Source organism: Anticarsia gemmatalis, chromosome 2 (assembly GCF_050436995.1).
Source record: "Anticarsia gemmatalis isolate Benzon Research Colony breed Stoneville strain chromosome 2, ilAntGemm2 primary, whole genome shotgun sequence".
NCBI lineage: Eukaryota > Metazoa > Arthropoda > Insecta > Lepidoptera > Erebidae > Anticarsia > Anticarsia gemmatalis.
In genome coordinates, this window is record NC_134746.1 from 12,205,217 (window position 1) to 12,223,482 (window position 18,266).

The following is an 18,266-nucleotide window of genomic DNA, read 5'->3' on the forward strand; positions in this document are numbered from 1 at the left end:
AGTTCAGTAGTTTTTGAGTGAAGTAACCAACATACTTCGATCCTTACAAACTTTCGCATTAATTATATCAATCTAACTGATATTAATCTAAATGTTATTAATTATAACAAGTGTATTAAGAAACGTATTAAAACAAAACATTTCCGCAAACAAACTACAGCAATTAATACACATATTTTTCATTAAAAAGGTACTAAAACATTAAAATATTGTTAAAAAACCTCCGTTGTTAATCAGGTGTGCAGTATCCGGTATATACAGTATGTTGTAACAGATACATACAAACAAGCAACAATAATGTGACGCACGCGGCTCGTGGCGCTTTCGTGCGCCGGCGCCGACCGATCGAGATTACGTCAGATGTGTAGAGTGACTATGAGTGCTGTAGTGAGGAGATAATGTTATTTTTTTGTAGTAGGTTTAAATTGGGCTATTGACACATTAATTATTACATTTCAAATAAATGATCTTCAATCTTTGGTTTGTCAAAACAAACCTTAACATGGGTTTGGTTTATTGTAAATAGTTGCTAACTCACTTTAGTTAGCAACTATTTACAATAAACCAAAGTAGGTACACCTACTAACCACCATTTTCACAGTAGGTGTAACGTTTGTTTGAATCATAACAAAACATACTTTAGGACTATTTTAAGCAATAAAACACACGCTAACGTGAACATAACAACAAAAATCTGCAAAAGGATAAATCGCGCAAAAATCTAAAGAAAAATTAACGCACAACAAAGTTTATAGAAGACATTTCGCAAAAACACCTACAGGAAAGTAAACCAAGCATATGAAGAACTAATTACACAAAAAATAAACAAACAAACTCTCCACCTAAAATCCTGAATCACAGTAAAACAAACTTATAAATTATCCCAAAAATAAACATATAAATCATGGTCCCCACAATGCGTTAGCCGGTAGCACTCCCGCGCATGTCAATACGTTTGCAGCGAAAGTGATTATCATTCGCCATTACAACGGTTACGCAATACACTTATTACACTTTATTAGCTAGCTCGATTCCTAGATATTCTGAGATATTTTAGGCTAGACTAGATTTTTGTTGCGTCATTTGAAAGTGGGTGGCGTTTCCGATGAGTTTTTGATGTGTACAAATAAATGGTATTTGCTTTACTAACCCCCTTTCAGTGGTAGATTCAGTAATTGTAGCGACTATCATAAGCGTCAACATTTGACCTAAATTAATAAATGATTTGATTTTGATTTTAAATAGTGTGTAGCAACTTCGTATTGAGTATTTGAAGCTTTAAAAAAATACTTTTTTTTATACAATATCTCTGTAGTTATTCGATGGTACGTTTTATAAAAGAAAGAAATTGCTTTTTATCAAGATAACTTTATTATAATAATAACTTAGTCGTTTCCGTGCATTATTTGTCACAATACTGCTCAAATAAAGTAATGTAGCGATCGAAAAACCAGTCCTTTTCCAATTTAATATTAAACTATATTTTATCAACAATAACTCTGAATAGTAAAGACACTGGACATTCCGTCCGACATAAAAAAATCAGCCTACATAATAACATAACAAAAAAATATAGAAAACCAATCCGATTGAGAAACTCAAGGTGTTCTAAAAACCTATGAATATTGATCTATCTATTGTAACCAACTGTAACCACGGGTCAATGTTTCAAAGTTCAAGACCATCTGTCGACCGCAATCTCCGATAAACGATAGATCTGTGGTTTTTACAATAAGAGAAATAAGCAAGTATTTTATTTAGACCTTGGTTTTGCAAGAAATCGTGGAAATGATAATAGAAAATGATACTTAGTTTGTATGACCGTTTGTATGACTCTTGAGTATATTTTTAATATCCTACTAATATCATAAATGCGAAAGTTTGTTAGGAATTACTTATTATGTATGTTTGTTTCACGAAAAAAACTGCTAAATAATTTTGATAAAATTTAGTACACAGATCATTTTACCTGGATTCACACATAGGATGCGTTTTACCCCATGAATTCTTTTCTATCGATTGAAATAGTCCTAATAGTTAAATCGCTATAAAAATTAGATAGAATTTTGTGGGTAATAAATTACGTCCCGGGAAAGATCATGTTTTTACTGCGGTGCCTCGAGCGTAAGCCATTTGCTTTGTATGTAAATCAGAAAGAAAAATACAAAATATAAAATATCGGATATTTCACCCGCGTTCCAAATAAAGGTTATAAACTTAACGATCAAGCATAAAACACAAATATATATTGTTTATTTCTTCAATAAAACCGCGTAACCTTTCACACATAAATACAGTACAATTTTGTATATTATGCATAACATGTGTACATGCATAATTGTGTCACATAGGCTGCAGAAGCCTGAATTAATGTCGTAAGTATAATATTATACCTTTAAAAATCGACGCGAATGTCTAATATTACGGTGACATACTCGAGCGAAAAGCAAAATCTCACTAAAATATTTTTAATAATATATTTAATAAGTAAGTGTGGTTTGCGTTTGGAGCAAACTGCTACAAAACATCACCTATAACTAATTGAAAAATCTATTCACATCGACAAATCGATTTGAAATATTCGATTGCGGAAACGGCTAGTAGAAAGATTTGTGGTATTCGTTACCATTCGATTGGTTTAGTTATAGGTTAAGAGGTTTCGATTACTTCTTTATTGTGAAGAATCCGTGATATCCGTTATAGAAATTGATAGTATAGATGTATGACAATAAAATTTGTACCTTTTTCATTCATGTTTACTTCTTGTCTATGGTTATTACACGTAGTAGATACGGTTTAACATCGATCTATTCACAGATTTATTCCTCAGTATAGTTGCATTGGTAAAGGCGTATTTGAAAAAAAAAACATTTAGAAGCCACCCTAGATGTCAGTCTGAAGGCATAGATAAGTATTGCAATATATCATTATTTTGTATGTTTTTTTAAAACGAAATTGCGACTTGTGACTTCTTCAGTTCATATTGATAACACACAGCTAATACTCTTATTTGAGTACACAGGTAAATGTCTCTGTCAATTTTGTGGTTCAAACGATACTGTGTTACCGATCACGAAATCTTGTGTTCGATCGCCGGACAAGGCAAAATGTAGTTAGTAGCTTATCCATTATTTATTGGAACACGTTAGTAAATACTTTGAAAACATGCTCATTAATACGCTATTAGACTCATTTTTTAAAACAACAGACCATTATTTCAATAGAACATAACGTGGCCATCTCAACCACCGTCGTCAGTTCAAAAAGAAAATGAAAAATAAACTTCTTATAAATGTTGTTGATTGTTTTCTGTCAACAGAGCGTGCCTCAGTAAACAGCTGTTTTTGCGACCCTGGCCGAAATGACAAATGGTGGCTGCTCCAAGCAGATGCTGACAAAAAAATATTGTTTAAGTTTTGACCTGACACTAGGTATTTTCTGTTATTTGAGAGAATGTAATTAGGCCTGTTTAATGTACAATGAAGATCGGTAAATCAACAAGTTTTGTGCGTATCATACTGTGACAGTGTTGTTTATTAAATGTAACTTTAGCTGTGGACAACGTAAAATTTATTGAAGTGTATTATTTAATTGATTAGGTGTACTTTCATGTTGTAAAATGTTAGGCATACAGACAGTTAGTTAGCCATACAGACATAGGAAACAGCTTACAGAAGTATGTTACCGAAACCATTTGCAATTAATACCGATAATTAAGTTTAAAACAGACTTTTGCTGTCACAAAAAAGTATGATTAAAATAAAACATTTCTCCTTTTAAACAAATGTTCTATATCAGCAATCACAAACATTTCTTATTTTGTCACAAATTGTATATTGTAAAGATAGTCGTAGTCTACTACTTCTAGGAAACTTACGATCAACAAATTAGTCTAATACACCGTACAAAATCATACATACTTTCTCCCTCATAACAATCGTATCCGGCGTATCCGCACAACACATCCTGGCATTACGTGTTGCGAACAAAACATATACGAGATATAAGACGTTTGTGCGAGAGATGTAGTTTAATACGAATATCTAACTGTCTAGGAAATATTGTACAAGAATGCTAAAATACGGGCTTTTGTTTCGCGTATTTAGAGCGCATTTCTATGTGGTTATTTGCATATATGAATATTTTAGATACAGTGTGTGACATAACAGAATCATATGAACTGTTTTCTTATAATATTGAGTCGGTAATCGAGTTGCTATCGATATCTTTGATCTTTGTAAGCAAAACTATCAGCGCCTCTAGTGAATTAGGAAAGAACTATTTTTGATAAACGTCAAACGCTCGACACGAAGACGACCCGACCGAAGTTTTCTGATTGCACTATTTTTCGAATATAATAATGCAGTAGTTAGTTTGCAAACTTTATGTTATAGCTATAAAATAGTTAGTTACAACGCATTTTTTATATATTTTTTCTTAACACATTTTTATACATTTTCAACATATTTAATGCTCGTTTCGCCCATTTCGCTACGTGAATATTTCATAACAATCCTTAATGCGATTCAAAATGATTTAACTAAGTTAATATTAAGCAATTCTCGCGCCAAAGTTATTTTCGTAAACATATTATCCAAGTTATAAAGGATTCTTATACGAGTTTGAGCGAATTCATATATTATTAAGGAAAAATGCCGTATTTCTATACTGAATGTAATTTTGCTTATTGAATGGGCTCACAGCTGTGCCCGTTTTGAAGGGGCTTTATACTGACAAATATGTCTTCCTTAGAGTTAAAATGACGTATTTTTTATATCTGTATTATAACCTTTCTATCTATGCATCTATTCAACTCATTTCTACCCATTTTGAGTTTTAGAATTTACAGCTGAGGGATAATAATGCTTATTTTTTTGTTAAAATTTTTTTGGTTTCACAGCCAAAATAATTTATGTATAAGTCCGATAAGAAGACTATAAATATCAAGCATCATAACATTTGCAAGCAGAGTATTCACTGCATAACTGGTAAGTACTTGTACTTAAAAACCATGACACTATCTACTTCCATAGAGATTTAATTTCTATCTATGGGAGATGAAAAATTTTTATTTCACCATATTCGGTCAATAACCATTGAAATTTTTCTTAGCCTTCCGTATTATCCTAAGTAAGCCAAGGCCCAAGCCAAGGTCCTATGCAATCTTTTTACACCCTAGTTCTGCGAATTCGGCAAGGTCTACGTAAAACTAGATAAAGAAACTACTAAGGAATTCCACGTCCCCTCGTAATAAAATTAGGTAAGATATAGTCCAATTTGCAGCAGACCTGCTAAATGATTCACCTGTCCTCATTGTAGCATGTACAATATATAACACATGTGAACAGTATGTACATAGTTGATCACGTTGAATCTAGTAAAGTTATTAAACTATGACGGTCAAAGTAAAGTTGCGGACTGAGTTTTGAGGCCGAATGCAGAAACATTTATTAGTTTATAATTTTTTCATTTATTGATCTTTAAAAGATATCTCCCGCATGTCTTGCTCTTGTGTCGCGAGGACTTTTACAAACAAATAGACCCGAAACACAACAAAACGCACAAATATTTGTTCCGTTTGGGAACCAAAAACACGATCTGCCGACGCAATAGTAGGGGCGTGGCGACATTAACCACTGTGTCGTGGAGACCGTCTAATTTTAAGGTTTTTCTGCCGCTACGATGCACGTCAAAGTGACAAAGACAGTATGATATTCTTTAGAACAGTTCTTGAAGGTATGCAAAGTCTCTAACCCGCACTTGGCCAGCGTGTTGGACTCATGGCGTAACCCGTCTCTTATTCCGGGAGGAAACCCTTGCCCAGCAGTGAATTTATTAATATTACTAAAATTAAGTAACCGCCTCATATAAAACTTTTATATTTTATTAGTAGCAATTACACCATTCATGTATGTCATATCCTCTATAACAAACTGAAAGCCTTTTATGGTCATTACAGTTTGATGTTACATAACAATTTCAATCGCAGAAATTGGCAACATTTCATTCCACAAAAATCATACTCTTTCAAGCGAGAACGCATAACGACTTTTACCCCAAAAACATAAATACTGCGAGCGTAAGTGTTAAGCATTATCGTGCCTTTTTACCCACATTTTGGGGTAATAAATAAACGGCATTTTAGGGTTAACGCATAATAAATTGTGGTATTGTGGCATTTTTGCCGACGAATGTGTTCTGATGTTTTATAAGTGCGGGTGATAAAGACATTTAGATGTGAAAAATACTTTTTTTTTGTTTTAATGGTACCCTACTTAAGGGTCATTATTTATGCAGAAAGTGATTTTAATTTACGGTACGACCGTTTACATACTCGTAGAAACTCATATTTATTAAGACTGAAACAATTTATTTAAAACACTTTACTCTTAGGTCCATCTGCACATTTTACAAATTGAATTTATTTAAAAAGTTTGTATTTTAGTTACAACTGCTAACTTTGCTAAAAAAATGAGAAAGTCATAAATACGAGTATATTATATTACATTCTACTTGAATTCTCTAACTACATTTTTATCTAATTACAGCTACATCTGGCTAAGCTAATAAATTAATTTAAAATTATCAATGCCTTGCCTCACCTCACCGTATATTTTATTTAAATTTTAACAAAAGCATTTCTAAAAGGCATCTTCTACATATTTAATTTTGTTCTACAATCTCGCTATACGCAATTTCCCATGGACTAACAAATTACATTATCTAAGCACTATCGCAAGGCAATCTCGTCTATTCCCAAGAGTGTTCCGATCAGTCTCCGAGCTAATCTGTGCAACAAGACTCTGACCTTCGCCCGTAAATGCAATATGCTCTTAATAGATTTACAAACATACAAAAAGTACAACGATTGCTACAGTTTTATGTTAAGTACTGTTTTAACTGCAAATAGTTGATCAACTAATTACTAAAAGATTTCTTTTGACATTTTTGACAGGTATTTGGGCGCGTCTGTCATCATAACGATAGTAGAATAAAAAATGACTGACAAACCTATAGGAAATAAGAGTTTATTTGTTTGTCAAGTATAAAATACCAAAGTTATGTAACACCGAAATCCAAATTTAATAATATCAAGTAGTATAATTTCAAATAACTTGAAAAAAATATTGTTCACCTGTAAAACGCTGTTTACATTTTCATACATTTCTCGATAGCTACTCGTTTGTCGGCAATCAATAGACAGTCGCCTCTCTACTAAAAAAATAACGCACATTCTAACTACTAACACATTTTTTCCTAAAAACATATATTTTTTTAAACTTACCCCTTGTATTCTCAAGGGTATTCCTACCCCTATCTCCGTAATCCGTGCAACATGAAGCGACCTTCGTGTGAATGCAATAGACTTGTTGCTCGGCCTCCATCGGCTAACGAGTGACGTATAGCCGTATATACCGGTAGCATTCAGTCAAGGACGGGAAATACGTCATGTTTTCGCTTTGAATTCGAATTCGTGAAATATATTTGCAAGTGGAATTTGAAATATCAATGCATCATAATTGACGTTGCGATTTTTTGCACATTTTAAAGTGACTATGGTTGTAGAAGTAACTGTGACTATGGAATGCCAGGACTACTATTGTATTTTTTTATTGTGAGTGTCCAGATAAGACATAAATTCTAAAGCGATAATTAAATGCTTAATAATCTTTTTGCAAAATATTATGAGAGATTAATAATCTCTCATAAAGGAAGGCTGACCCCACAACCATATGGGACGAATAGCCAGGAAGAGAGAGAGATTATGAGAGATTAATAATCGATGATTTAGGAGAAAGTTTTAATTCAAGTAGTGTCTTATTGTTTACTGCAATTATAAATTAGCACGCCGTTTCTTGACAAGTTAACTGTTGTTACCTACAAATTGTTTTAAAAGTCCGTTCCCACATAAATCGGCACGTTGTTTATTCAGCAACTAAATAAATATAAGCTTCAATCGAAAACAGAACAGGCCACTTTCATATTTGCATCCAAAACGCCCACAAAAACAAACACAGTAGTTATTTATACAAAAACTGCAAAAATATATTTCGTCGAAATCGAAATACAGTTTTTGGAATATCTTAAATTTCTGCTAAAACTATGTAAACAAATGAATATTTACATTGATATTATTTTAAGCTATGCTAAAACTATACAAATATAGACACAATAGGTACCTACACAAAGGAAAACAAAAAGAGGTTTGAAAGTGGGCTATGCGTTATAGTACTCATTCACATCGCTGTCCACCGATAAAGTCCCTAGTATGCTGGTAGCATTGCCACTATTAAAATAACACAACGCAAAAACTAAAATAACATTAATTCAATAAATAATTTCAAAATCATCAGTTTTGAAATCATCATTGTAATAATAATATGTATATTACATACTCCGTAGGCCGACTGATATACTAAGGGTTGCACCTAAGCACATAACGCTTCGTTACCTAGCGTATTGTAACAAAATGTACCTATTTTAAAAACTAGTTCTGTTGTGATCTAATAAATAAAGAAATAAATACCTTTCGGAATCCATGCCGGTGATGTTTTCACTCGGTAGCCAGTTTTGACGAATTTTGTCTGCGCCGCGTACAACTGGAACAAATGAAAATTCATACAGTTTTTTGTCAAATCAAACGAATGGAAAAACGCTGAATATTCGAGAACAATGAATGGTTTGAATATTGAATTTCAATGCGAAAATATTAGAATTTTATGCTGCATTTTTAGAAATGGTTTTTTAAACTGCGCAGTATCTCGTTGAATTGATGTAACGATCGTATTGAAATATGTGTCTGGCTGAGCTAGAGACGATAATATTTTTTATTCAGCATTAAAGTTATTGAGACTTAAGCCTAATTTAATATAATTAAATAAAATTTTAATTAAAAATCCCACAGCATCCTATTAAAGTATGGTAATATAAGAAAACAAATCGTGACATTTAATTTACCATTTTATGCCAGCGCTCGTAAGTACTCGTAACTGCACTTAGAATTTTGCACCTGTGACAAATTATTTATTTGTGTAATTTATCATGCATTCCAAATTTTAGTTTAATACGTAACCGAGTTCTTTAAAAACGTGCAAAAATCTTGAAAACAAAAAAATCTTTAAAAAATAAATATGTATTAATATTCGTTCACAAATCTATGACCAAAATTGACGCCCGATGATGTTAGAAAAATTGAAATCAAAGACATAATATTATATAGTGTACAATACTAAATTTAGTTCCGAAAAGTTTTAATATTGTCACGATTCCAGATAACGATATTCCGTACCCCTATTGATCGTTCCGAATAATATCGATACAATATGAAAAAACTTTTGTCATTACATAAGTTAAGAAGTCTCTTCCTGTTCCGATGAAATGATAAAGACAAACAATAGATACATAATAAAAGTTTAGTTACAATTCACTATTATTAATGGGAAAATGTTCTGCTTCAGTGGCGCGATTTTCATCAGTCGTAATTATCGAGAGATTTTCTTTAAAAAACTTTTTTTTAACCCATTACTGTCCCACCGCAGGGCAATGGTCTCCCCCCAAACGAGGGGGAGGGGTTAGGCCTTGAGTCCACCACGCTGGCCAAGTTAGCCACGGTAAAAAAGTTAAACTTTAAAATTATTTTCAGTGGCACCTGTTAGAGGCGCTGATCAGTTTTCAAGCAAAAGCTGGCTGTTGATAGTCGATAGTGGTAGAAAATCGCCCCAAGTTTTTACTACACTTGCTCTTTTCGATATGGCATATTAGGTTTAATTGACAATAAAATAAATATCAGTATATATAAATATATATCATTACTCTAAGGTAATCGTGTTTCAGCTCTAAAGTTTGTGACAGATAAAAAATATCTTCATTTTCATTATCAACTAGCAAAAAAACATAAAACTTAATGAAATAATCTTCATTAGATCGCATGACTAATAACCAGTCTTCCCAACTCATCATCATATACATCCATAAATGTCAAGAAACATAAACTGGGTTTCATAAATCATTTACTTCATCCCATAAACGTCTTCAATTCTTCACGCTTCCCCGTAAACTGTCAGCTTCCCACCCTGCTGTAGTGCAATAAGTGCAATGAAAACTGAACGGCAATTTAACTGCAATGCAATTTTCTAAACCAGTATTCTAAACAAATAGCTCGTTTGTGTGGCAAATAAGATTTTACTTCAGTGCAATGGTGTGAAGTGGAGGCGACAGCGACTTTAAATAGTTCCAGAAGATTTTGAGCGTACGTTGTCGCAAAATTTGAAGCCTAGCATAGTAATAGTAACACTTTCCTTGTAAGAATTCATTTTATAAAATAAGCGGTCTACGTCTGGACTGGTATATTTTGAACTAAGTGACTGTATGTCTCCAGAAACTGAAGTCAGTGAGAAGATTTGATTTTTTGACTAAAAGTCTTTACTAGAGTCAAAGTAAAAGAATCTTGACCGCAGATCGTACGAAAGAAAAGACGGAGTTAAGATGACGTGTAGAATTTTAGAGCACCGGTTAAAAAAATCTTGTTCATTGTCTGATTTTGATTCATTAGTCTATTCTCCTGTTAGAAAGTCTCTTTTGACTTGCACCAAAATCATGTGGGTAACTTGAACTTCACTACAAAATGGAATGGAAGAATTTAAACGTTCCCGGACGTAACTGGGGAGTGCCGTTTACTTTTTATTTTCCACTCGCACGTTCAACTTCTCAAACAAAATCACTGAGGATGTGGGGACGTTCAAAAGTTTCCAGTGCTTTTTATTGGTGTTTCCGTGTTACTTTTTTCTTTGGCTAATGGGTGAGAGTTTCGATTCGTTAGACGTTTATAACTACGGTTTTCTTTTCTCGTTGAATGGTTTATTTAGTAGTGTGATATCGTAGTGATTTAATTTTGTTAATTTGTTATACGTACTTCGAATGTCTTGGCATCATTCAGATGTAATTTTATGTTGATGATGTTAAGTATATTACTGACCTACCTACTACTACCTAACGTATCGCTTAGAAAATAAGATTATTCTGACAATCATAAGACCGACCCTTATTTTCATCTGCTTATTTGACAGTCAAAAGTTTCATCCTCACGACACGATGTTTCATGTTTCCCAAGCTCGTTTCTACAGCTACATACTTTTTCAATAATATCGAAATTTCTCAAACAAACACTATTAAGAAAATTGCGATAAATCTTTCAATAATGCACGTAAAAAGAACAACAAACGGATAGCGAACCCGGGAACTAGTCCAGATGTCTATCAACAACACAATGGCTACCGATGGGAACCTTAGTTTCTCCAATATCATTGATTAACTAGCATAATGAGATATTACGTGGGAACTTATTAAAGGCAAGGCACTCATTGATACTATAAGGTTTTTTTATGTGAGATTAACCTGAATTTGATTACATCATATGGATTTAAATAATGAGACTTGAGACAAAAATGTTTTATGTATATGACACAAGAAACGGGATTTTGCATTTTGACTTACTAAACCATAGGCCACTTCATAGGCCTTCGAACGGCTTGAACAACTATGACACTAGGTTCACCACTAACCATACGATAAGAAGAAGACTTCGGTTTGCTTGAAATTTCGGCATAGATCACTAGTCAGAGAAAAAATGCATGTAGGACTTGACAGAAGTGTTGTTTTGCCTTTCAAAAGCTGGTAATCTAACAGTTGCGAAATGGTTCGATTTTCAGGTACAGTCGCTGAAGTAACTAGTGCTTTCCAATGATCGAATAAGTAAATTATTCGAACGTAGAAGTTTGATTAAAATACCACTTAACACTAACTTATTAAATCATTGTTACTTTCGATCTTAACATATTGACACAATTGTAAAAAAAACGACATGGCGTTAACAATACGTATATAATCTCGATCTCAAATATTACAATGTCCATTCAAACCTCTTCATACAAACGAAAGGTTCCCAATGATAAAAGCAAGCAATCTCCTATATCCGGTTAAAAGGCGGACCATTTCAAAGCGTCCATTAGGTATATAGTATCCTGTAGCTACCTATAAATCTAGCCTATCTACAACTGCCTGAATTTATTCGGCTTTTACCGTATTTCAGCAACCTTAGCTGAAACCAATTTGGAAAGTACGGGTCGTATTTTTGAAAACCTCTACCGAAAATGATGTCGATTCGTTTTTTTATTCCGAAAATAGCTGATATGAATGGTATTTATAGCTTTAAATATGCTTACGATGTGTTATGGATATACGGTTTTCGGGGTAGGAATATATTTTAATATTTCGTAGAATTTTGACTTAAACCCAAGAGTAACAATTTTTTTAAAGCAAGGTAAAATTTAGAACTCGCTTAATTTTGCATTATTAACAAATACAACTTTATCGTGATAACAAACAAAATTATTTTTAATTTCATAGAAGGCAAATAAGGTAAACCCTTCCCATATGCACTAGAGCTCGTCAGATCTATATTAGTCTACACAATTAATGATTCAATCCTGAAATAACTCGCAATCCTTTTTCTGGGCACGAAAGAGACTTATGCCATGCAACCACGATCGACACGACTAAATCAAGACCCAAAGCAAATAAAGGACAGTAATACTAAAACAAATAAGTATCTCAGAAGCAATATCTTAATCTCCCAAGGCCCGTTATTCAGGATCAGATAGAAATATCAGATTTCTACTGACCTCCGAACATTGGTTCCGCTATACGGTTTAACTGATAACAAAGTTTTAGAACTGTACAGTTTAAGTTACTATTACAAGCTGGGTTAGTTTGCCCGTGGGAGTCTTAGCTTTGGCACAACTTAGAGACTTGATCGTTATTTGATGGGAAGTTAGTTCCTGGATGTTATATTGGATTGAAGAGTTTATAATTGAATTCATGGGGAGAGGATAACGTGGTGGAGTGGATGAACGAGATTTAAGCTCCAGAGTTGCAGTCTTGAATATAACCGGTGCCGACGTCAGCGTAGTGGTTTAATGCTATTATGCTGTGAGGCAAACTTGTCAAACAGTGATGCTGTCATCAGCTAAGTATGAAGAGCTTACCTCCGGTTTCTGAGGTACATTTAGCGGTAGTTTATCGATTCAATAGCGTTAAAACTTATATAAAAAAAATGTCGTCCCACTTTGTCTCACACATCTTCAAAAACATCATGATCTTCAAAATCAAATAATGATCATTAAAAGAAATATAATTCATACTTTCTCGCCTATATTTTACAACTTAGACCATTTCAAGTAAACTATCCGAGCGGTCAAGGTTCCGTGCCAGGAAGTCTCACTTGTCGGGCTACGATCGGTCCCAGGATCGATTCCCTACCTGCGGTAAACCCATAGCTTCCGCTTTCAACAAACTTATAACTTTAAATTTAAATTCGATTAAAACTCTACTCTAATCCCTGGTTTCTGAGATACATTTAGCGTTAGTTTATTTACGCAATAGCGTTTAAACTCATCTAAATAAAACGCTAATGAATAGATAAACTACCGCTTAAACTCAGAAACCGGGGGTAAGTGAATTTGAAATAATTTAAGTCTGTTGTACTAATATTATAAATGCGAAAGTTAGTGAGGATACTAGTTACTCTTTCCCTCTAGAACTACTGAATAGATTTTGAAAAAAAAATGGTAGCTGGATAAACCATTTACTTTATACCCCGAGAACCTTTTTCACTCTAATGAAGCCGCGAGCAATCTTTTATAAAGCTTTTTACAGTCACAACAAGGACTTAAGTATAAAAATTGTCTCGTACAAATGAAAAAGACATTTTGTTACCTACATCTGAAATTCGTAATCCCGATGTTTGTAAAAATGCTTAAAGCATTTAAAGATTAGCGCCTCCGTTTCCCTGTGTATAAATATGTTAAATTCTTTTTTTTTATAAACACATATTTGGTTCAGTGGTTACGGTTTCAGGTGAGGTGGTCTTGGGTTCGATTTCCGGGTCGAACAAAGTTCTAGTGATCTTTACTAAACTATATTCGAATTTTGCTCATTGTTGTATAATAGGAAAGATATTAAAAAGGCGTTAGCCACGTTCAGAGTAGTAGCTAGTTATTTAACAAATGTCCAAAATCTGAAGACAACACAAACTAATAATTACATTTGAAATGCAAATAGATTGTTCATATACATTTCCATTTCTGTTTAGCCAGCTAATTTCACAATGTAACCGAACCGTCAAGGGACAGTGCGCAAACAGAAGCTATCGTAATTGTTTCGTAGACCTTAGTTCTTGGAAACAGAATATAATGATTGATACAATTAATATAAACCCTCAAGGAATTGAAACTGATTGGGTTGCCAAATAAATCTGCGGGATTGTTGCTAAGGCTATAACAACACTGGCAAAATAATTCAATACAGGACGACTAAGGTCTCCATATGTAGACACACTTCAAAATATTATTAAGTTGAGCTAATTAATATTGTAAATAATTATCTAAATTATTTTTTTTTACATTTTACGTTACATTCAGTTACGTCGAGAATGCTTTTGACTTTAAAAAATAACTAAAATATAGTTCTTACAAAATCCGGTAGAGGCGCTAATTATATAATTTCATAATAGTCAGAACAAGTGGACATTCAATTAAGGTCTGAAAGAAATCTTGCTATGCTTTTTTTTTACTCAAAGCGCATTATCCAGCAACGGACATCGGCAGAAAGAATGCTGTTTAACTTCAAGTACAATATATTCAAATAAGGACAATTCAATAAGGGTTACAAAACTGATTTACGCATGACTCCTACATCTTCAAAACCCCATGAAATATAAAACTGCACAACAAAAATCAACAAATCTTCGCCCACGTACAATTGAATCAAACCAAATGTTAAGCAACTATATCACATTGAATAGAACCTTATTTCAACTTAATTGACATTAATTATTGTTGCAAACTGTTTTTGTTTAGCCCACAGCCCACTCGTGGGCAATTATCGTTAGTTCAAGTGATTTATCTTCTTTAGTTTTTAAGATCAAAAATTGCATCAATTAGTAAAAGTTGTTGCAAATACACCCACAAAGTTGTCTGTAAACTGAAGGCATTAAATAATGTTGTAACTTAAGATTATTTAATCGTTTGAATAAAGTGTTGAGCATTAATTTTGGACAATGTTTGGTTAATGGTATGTTAAGAAATTTTGAAATTTATTTTGATATAAGAGTGTTACTATTTTTCTACTTAAATTGATTACGTAACAAATAGACTAATGTAGTTACTACGATTTAGGGAATATTCTCGTAATATAAATATAGAAAAAAGTTTATCGTCTTTTACTTGACTTAGAAAAACGTTTGCTAATATAAAACTCGTCGTATTTTATTTTACTTAATTTAGAAACCATATGATTCTTCTAGGTTTTTAGCCACACAGAAAAACCTTCCTCTACGAAACACCTTGCTAAGAAAAACGACCTTTAGCCGTCACCAAAACCGTCGTTCATCGTCGAAACATACCTTACCCATAGGACAGTAATCCGTTAACTTATATGAGCCATTAAACAATAATGTATGACAAAGATTGAACATCAAACGTGCCGACAGTAACGAATGCTCATAGCCATCTTTACCCTTCCGGGTACTATTAATATATAACAATAACTAACTAATGAAGCTCAGGACTTAATGACGTCATTTATCGTTGCGCATGCAGCGATTGTAATAAATCGCGCTGATCATTGCGAATGTGGGTGGTGGTTATCTAGGGACCTGTAAATGTATGGAAGAGTTTGTTCAGTTCTAATTTAAGCAATAAAGAGGTTTGGATTGAGAACTCTAAATAAATAAATGACTAACTCCAATGTTTGCCAAAAACCAGAAACTTTTTCAGGAGTTTGTTCTGGCTCTGTCACTCAATTTTGGTCGGCAAGCTGCTGTTGGGGTACGAATGATTGCATTGTTGGCACGTTCTTTACATCAATAATTCGTACTTATAAAATTAGTATTGGCTTCTTCTTATTACAAAGGATCTACGTCTTAAATTGCAAAACGTCCATAATTAAATTCTAAAACCTTCTAAAGTTCACATTTTTGTATGAAAAGCCTGAATCTTTAGGTGGAAAAAATTTAACCTTTATGGCGGCTACCTTAAATATGACCATTCTCATACAAACACTACAAAGACACAATTACATAATCCATGAAACACTACTTTTCAACTAAACAAGCCTCATTTTACCTACACGTGTTCGCAAGTGATGCCAAATCACGTTTCTTACTAGTACGATGCAACAGCTGGGCTGCTTAGCATTCACCTCGTTTAAGTGAAGGTGGAGCAAAAATAAGGAAGAAAAACAGACTTTTACTTGTTTGAAACAAGTAAGTAAATGGTTATATTAGGCAGAAATGTTCACGTCTTTTAACGGGAAAGATTCATGTTAAGACTAGTTTCTTCCCGCGAATTTGTTGGCGTAAAATGATCTTCCAGGTTAAAAAGTTATCTGTGTACCAAATTTCGTCAAAATCCGTTTGATAGTTTTTGCGTGAGAGACAAACCTACATCGACTCCTCACAAAGTTTCACATGCAAAGTAGAATGGGATTAAGTAAATGTAGTTTCCAAATCATACAATATTTTATAAAGTTAAAGCAACGATATAAGAAAATAAGCATTTGCCTCCCACACAAGTGGTCGAGGGTTCAAACCTAAGGCAACCCACCAATTACTTTCAATGCATTAGAAATAACCACCATAGCAATAAGCTCGCATGAGACTAACTTTATAGATCGCCAGACGTGGGAGTACTTCATACTCCTATGCCTACACCATCGGGTTAAACAAACGCGACTAAATAAATAGATAAATATCACTTGTTTTAATGGCAAAGGCAAACATCTTCACGCCAGATAGGTTTTTTGGTACATTTCTTGAAATGTTCTTGTTCTCATCCCGCACTAAATCAATGTGGTGGACTCAAGATCTTAACTCTGTCACATTCCGAACGTAGGATCTTTTACAACAGTAGCGCAGTACCTAATTAGTTGTATTCATTATTTTCAATAGCTATTACGTGTCCTGGATCTGGTTACTTTCCTCCCCTCTGTTCTATTTTGCGAGTTCCTGCTACCACCTGCAAATATTTTTTTTTAATCTCATCATCTCGATACTTGGCCAGCTTCAACTGCGGTGTCGACTTTGTGGTGTCCAGACAGTGATTATTCCATTTATATCAACCAAATAGCGATTTTGTAGACAAGAGTTATTTGGTTAACTACCTAAGTATAATAAAACTCATCTTCAGACGTAGCAGTAGTGACATTTGTGTGAATTCAAGTGTTCACATTTCGTGTACCACGAGTCGTTGGACCCTAATGATGTTAAATTGAGCGGTGAACATCTTAACTAAAATGTTACGTACTTATGCTTTTACCGGCTGTAAACTGAAGGTTATATTTTAATATAGTGTTCTGTTTTAAAGGTATTTTAGTAAGGAGCTTCTACATTTTTGAATTTAAAAAAACTCGCTTTCTCTAGTAGCCCCTTAGCGTATACACTTTGTAATTTGGCATTTTTTTTTAATAGTAATATGTTACAGATAATAAATTGCAAAGTTTCTTTAAGCTTGCCTAGTTTATAACACAGTTCAGGCAAGATGTTTTCCTGTAGAAATGAGTTTCAGGGTTTTTTTAATTTTAAATTCTAACCTATTCTTTCAGTATCGTTTTAATCCGCTTTCTAAGCTTGTTGCATCTTTTGTTATAATTTGTCTCGAATCAGGAAATTAGAGACTGAAATCTTATTACACACTGTATGAAATATTTGCATAGACGAGAAACCGAATAACTATCTCTTAAACTTCCTTATTAGCTATTAGCGTAGATAACCACGATAACCCTAATAAATAGATTCTAATGAGCCTATTCATAATTCAATTGAATTTAATTGGAAAGCATTTGCCTTCAATGGGCCGATATCATTGTTTAGATTTAAATATAGTGGCGATGAAAGCGATAGTAGATATCATATTATTATGTATCTTGATTGACTATTTATCAAACGCCTCGGCGAAAACATAGAGGTATTTGTACAGTGAACTTAATGTAACTACTACTAACTGTTTTTTTATTTCATTTTATTGAAACCAGCTGTAGCAATCTGAGAAGGTATTCGTTTAGTGTTGACATATTCCGATGAGACGGATAACCAACACGACCAGTGAGAGTTCAAGCGCAGGACCGAAAGTTTTATGTGCTTTCCGAAGCATAGACGTCTACAAACACAACTTTCTGGCTCCGAACAATCCGTTAGGACTAACTGACAAAAA

The 18,266-nt window shown here is 33.5% G+C and overlaps 1 protein-coding gene across 1 annotated transcript in view; it reads right to left on the minus strand.

Moving 5' to 3' along the window:
* LOC142984915 (uncharacterized) overlaps positions 1-18,266 on the minus strand; it is a 187,328-nt gene that overhangs the window by 36,395 nt on the left and 132,667 nt on the right. Inside the window, exon 2 of the mRNA XM_076132800.1 lies at positions 8,528-8,600. Coding sequence (XP_075988915.1) covers positions 8,528-8,541 — 14 coding nt within the window. The 5' untranslated portion in view covers positions 8,542-8,600. The remainder of the gene's footprint in view (positions 1-8,527; positions 8,601-18,266) is intronic.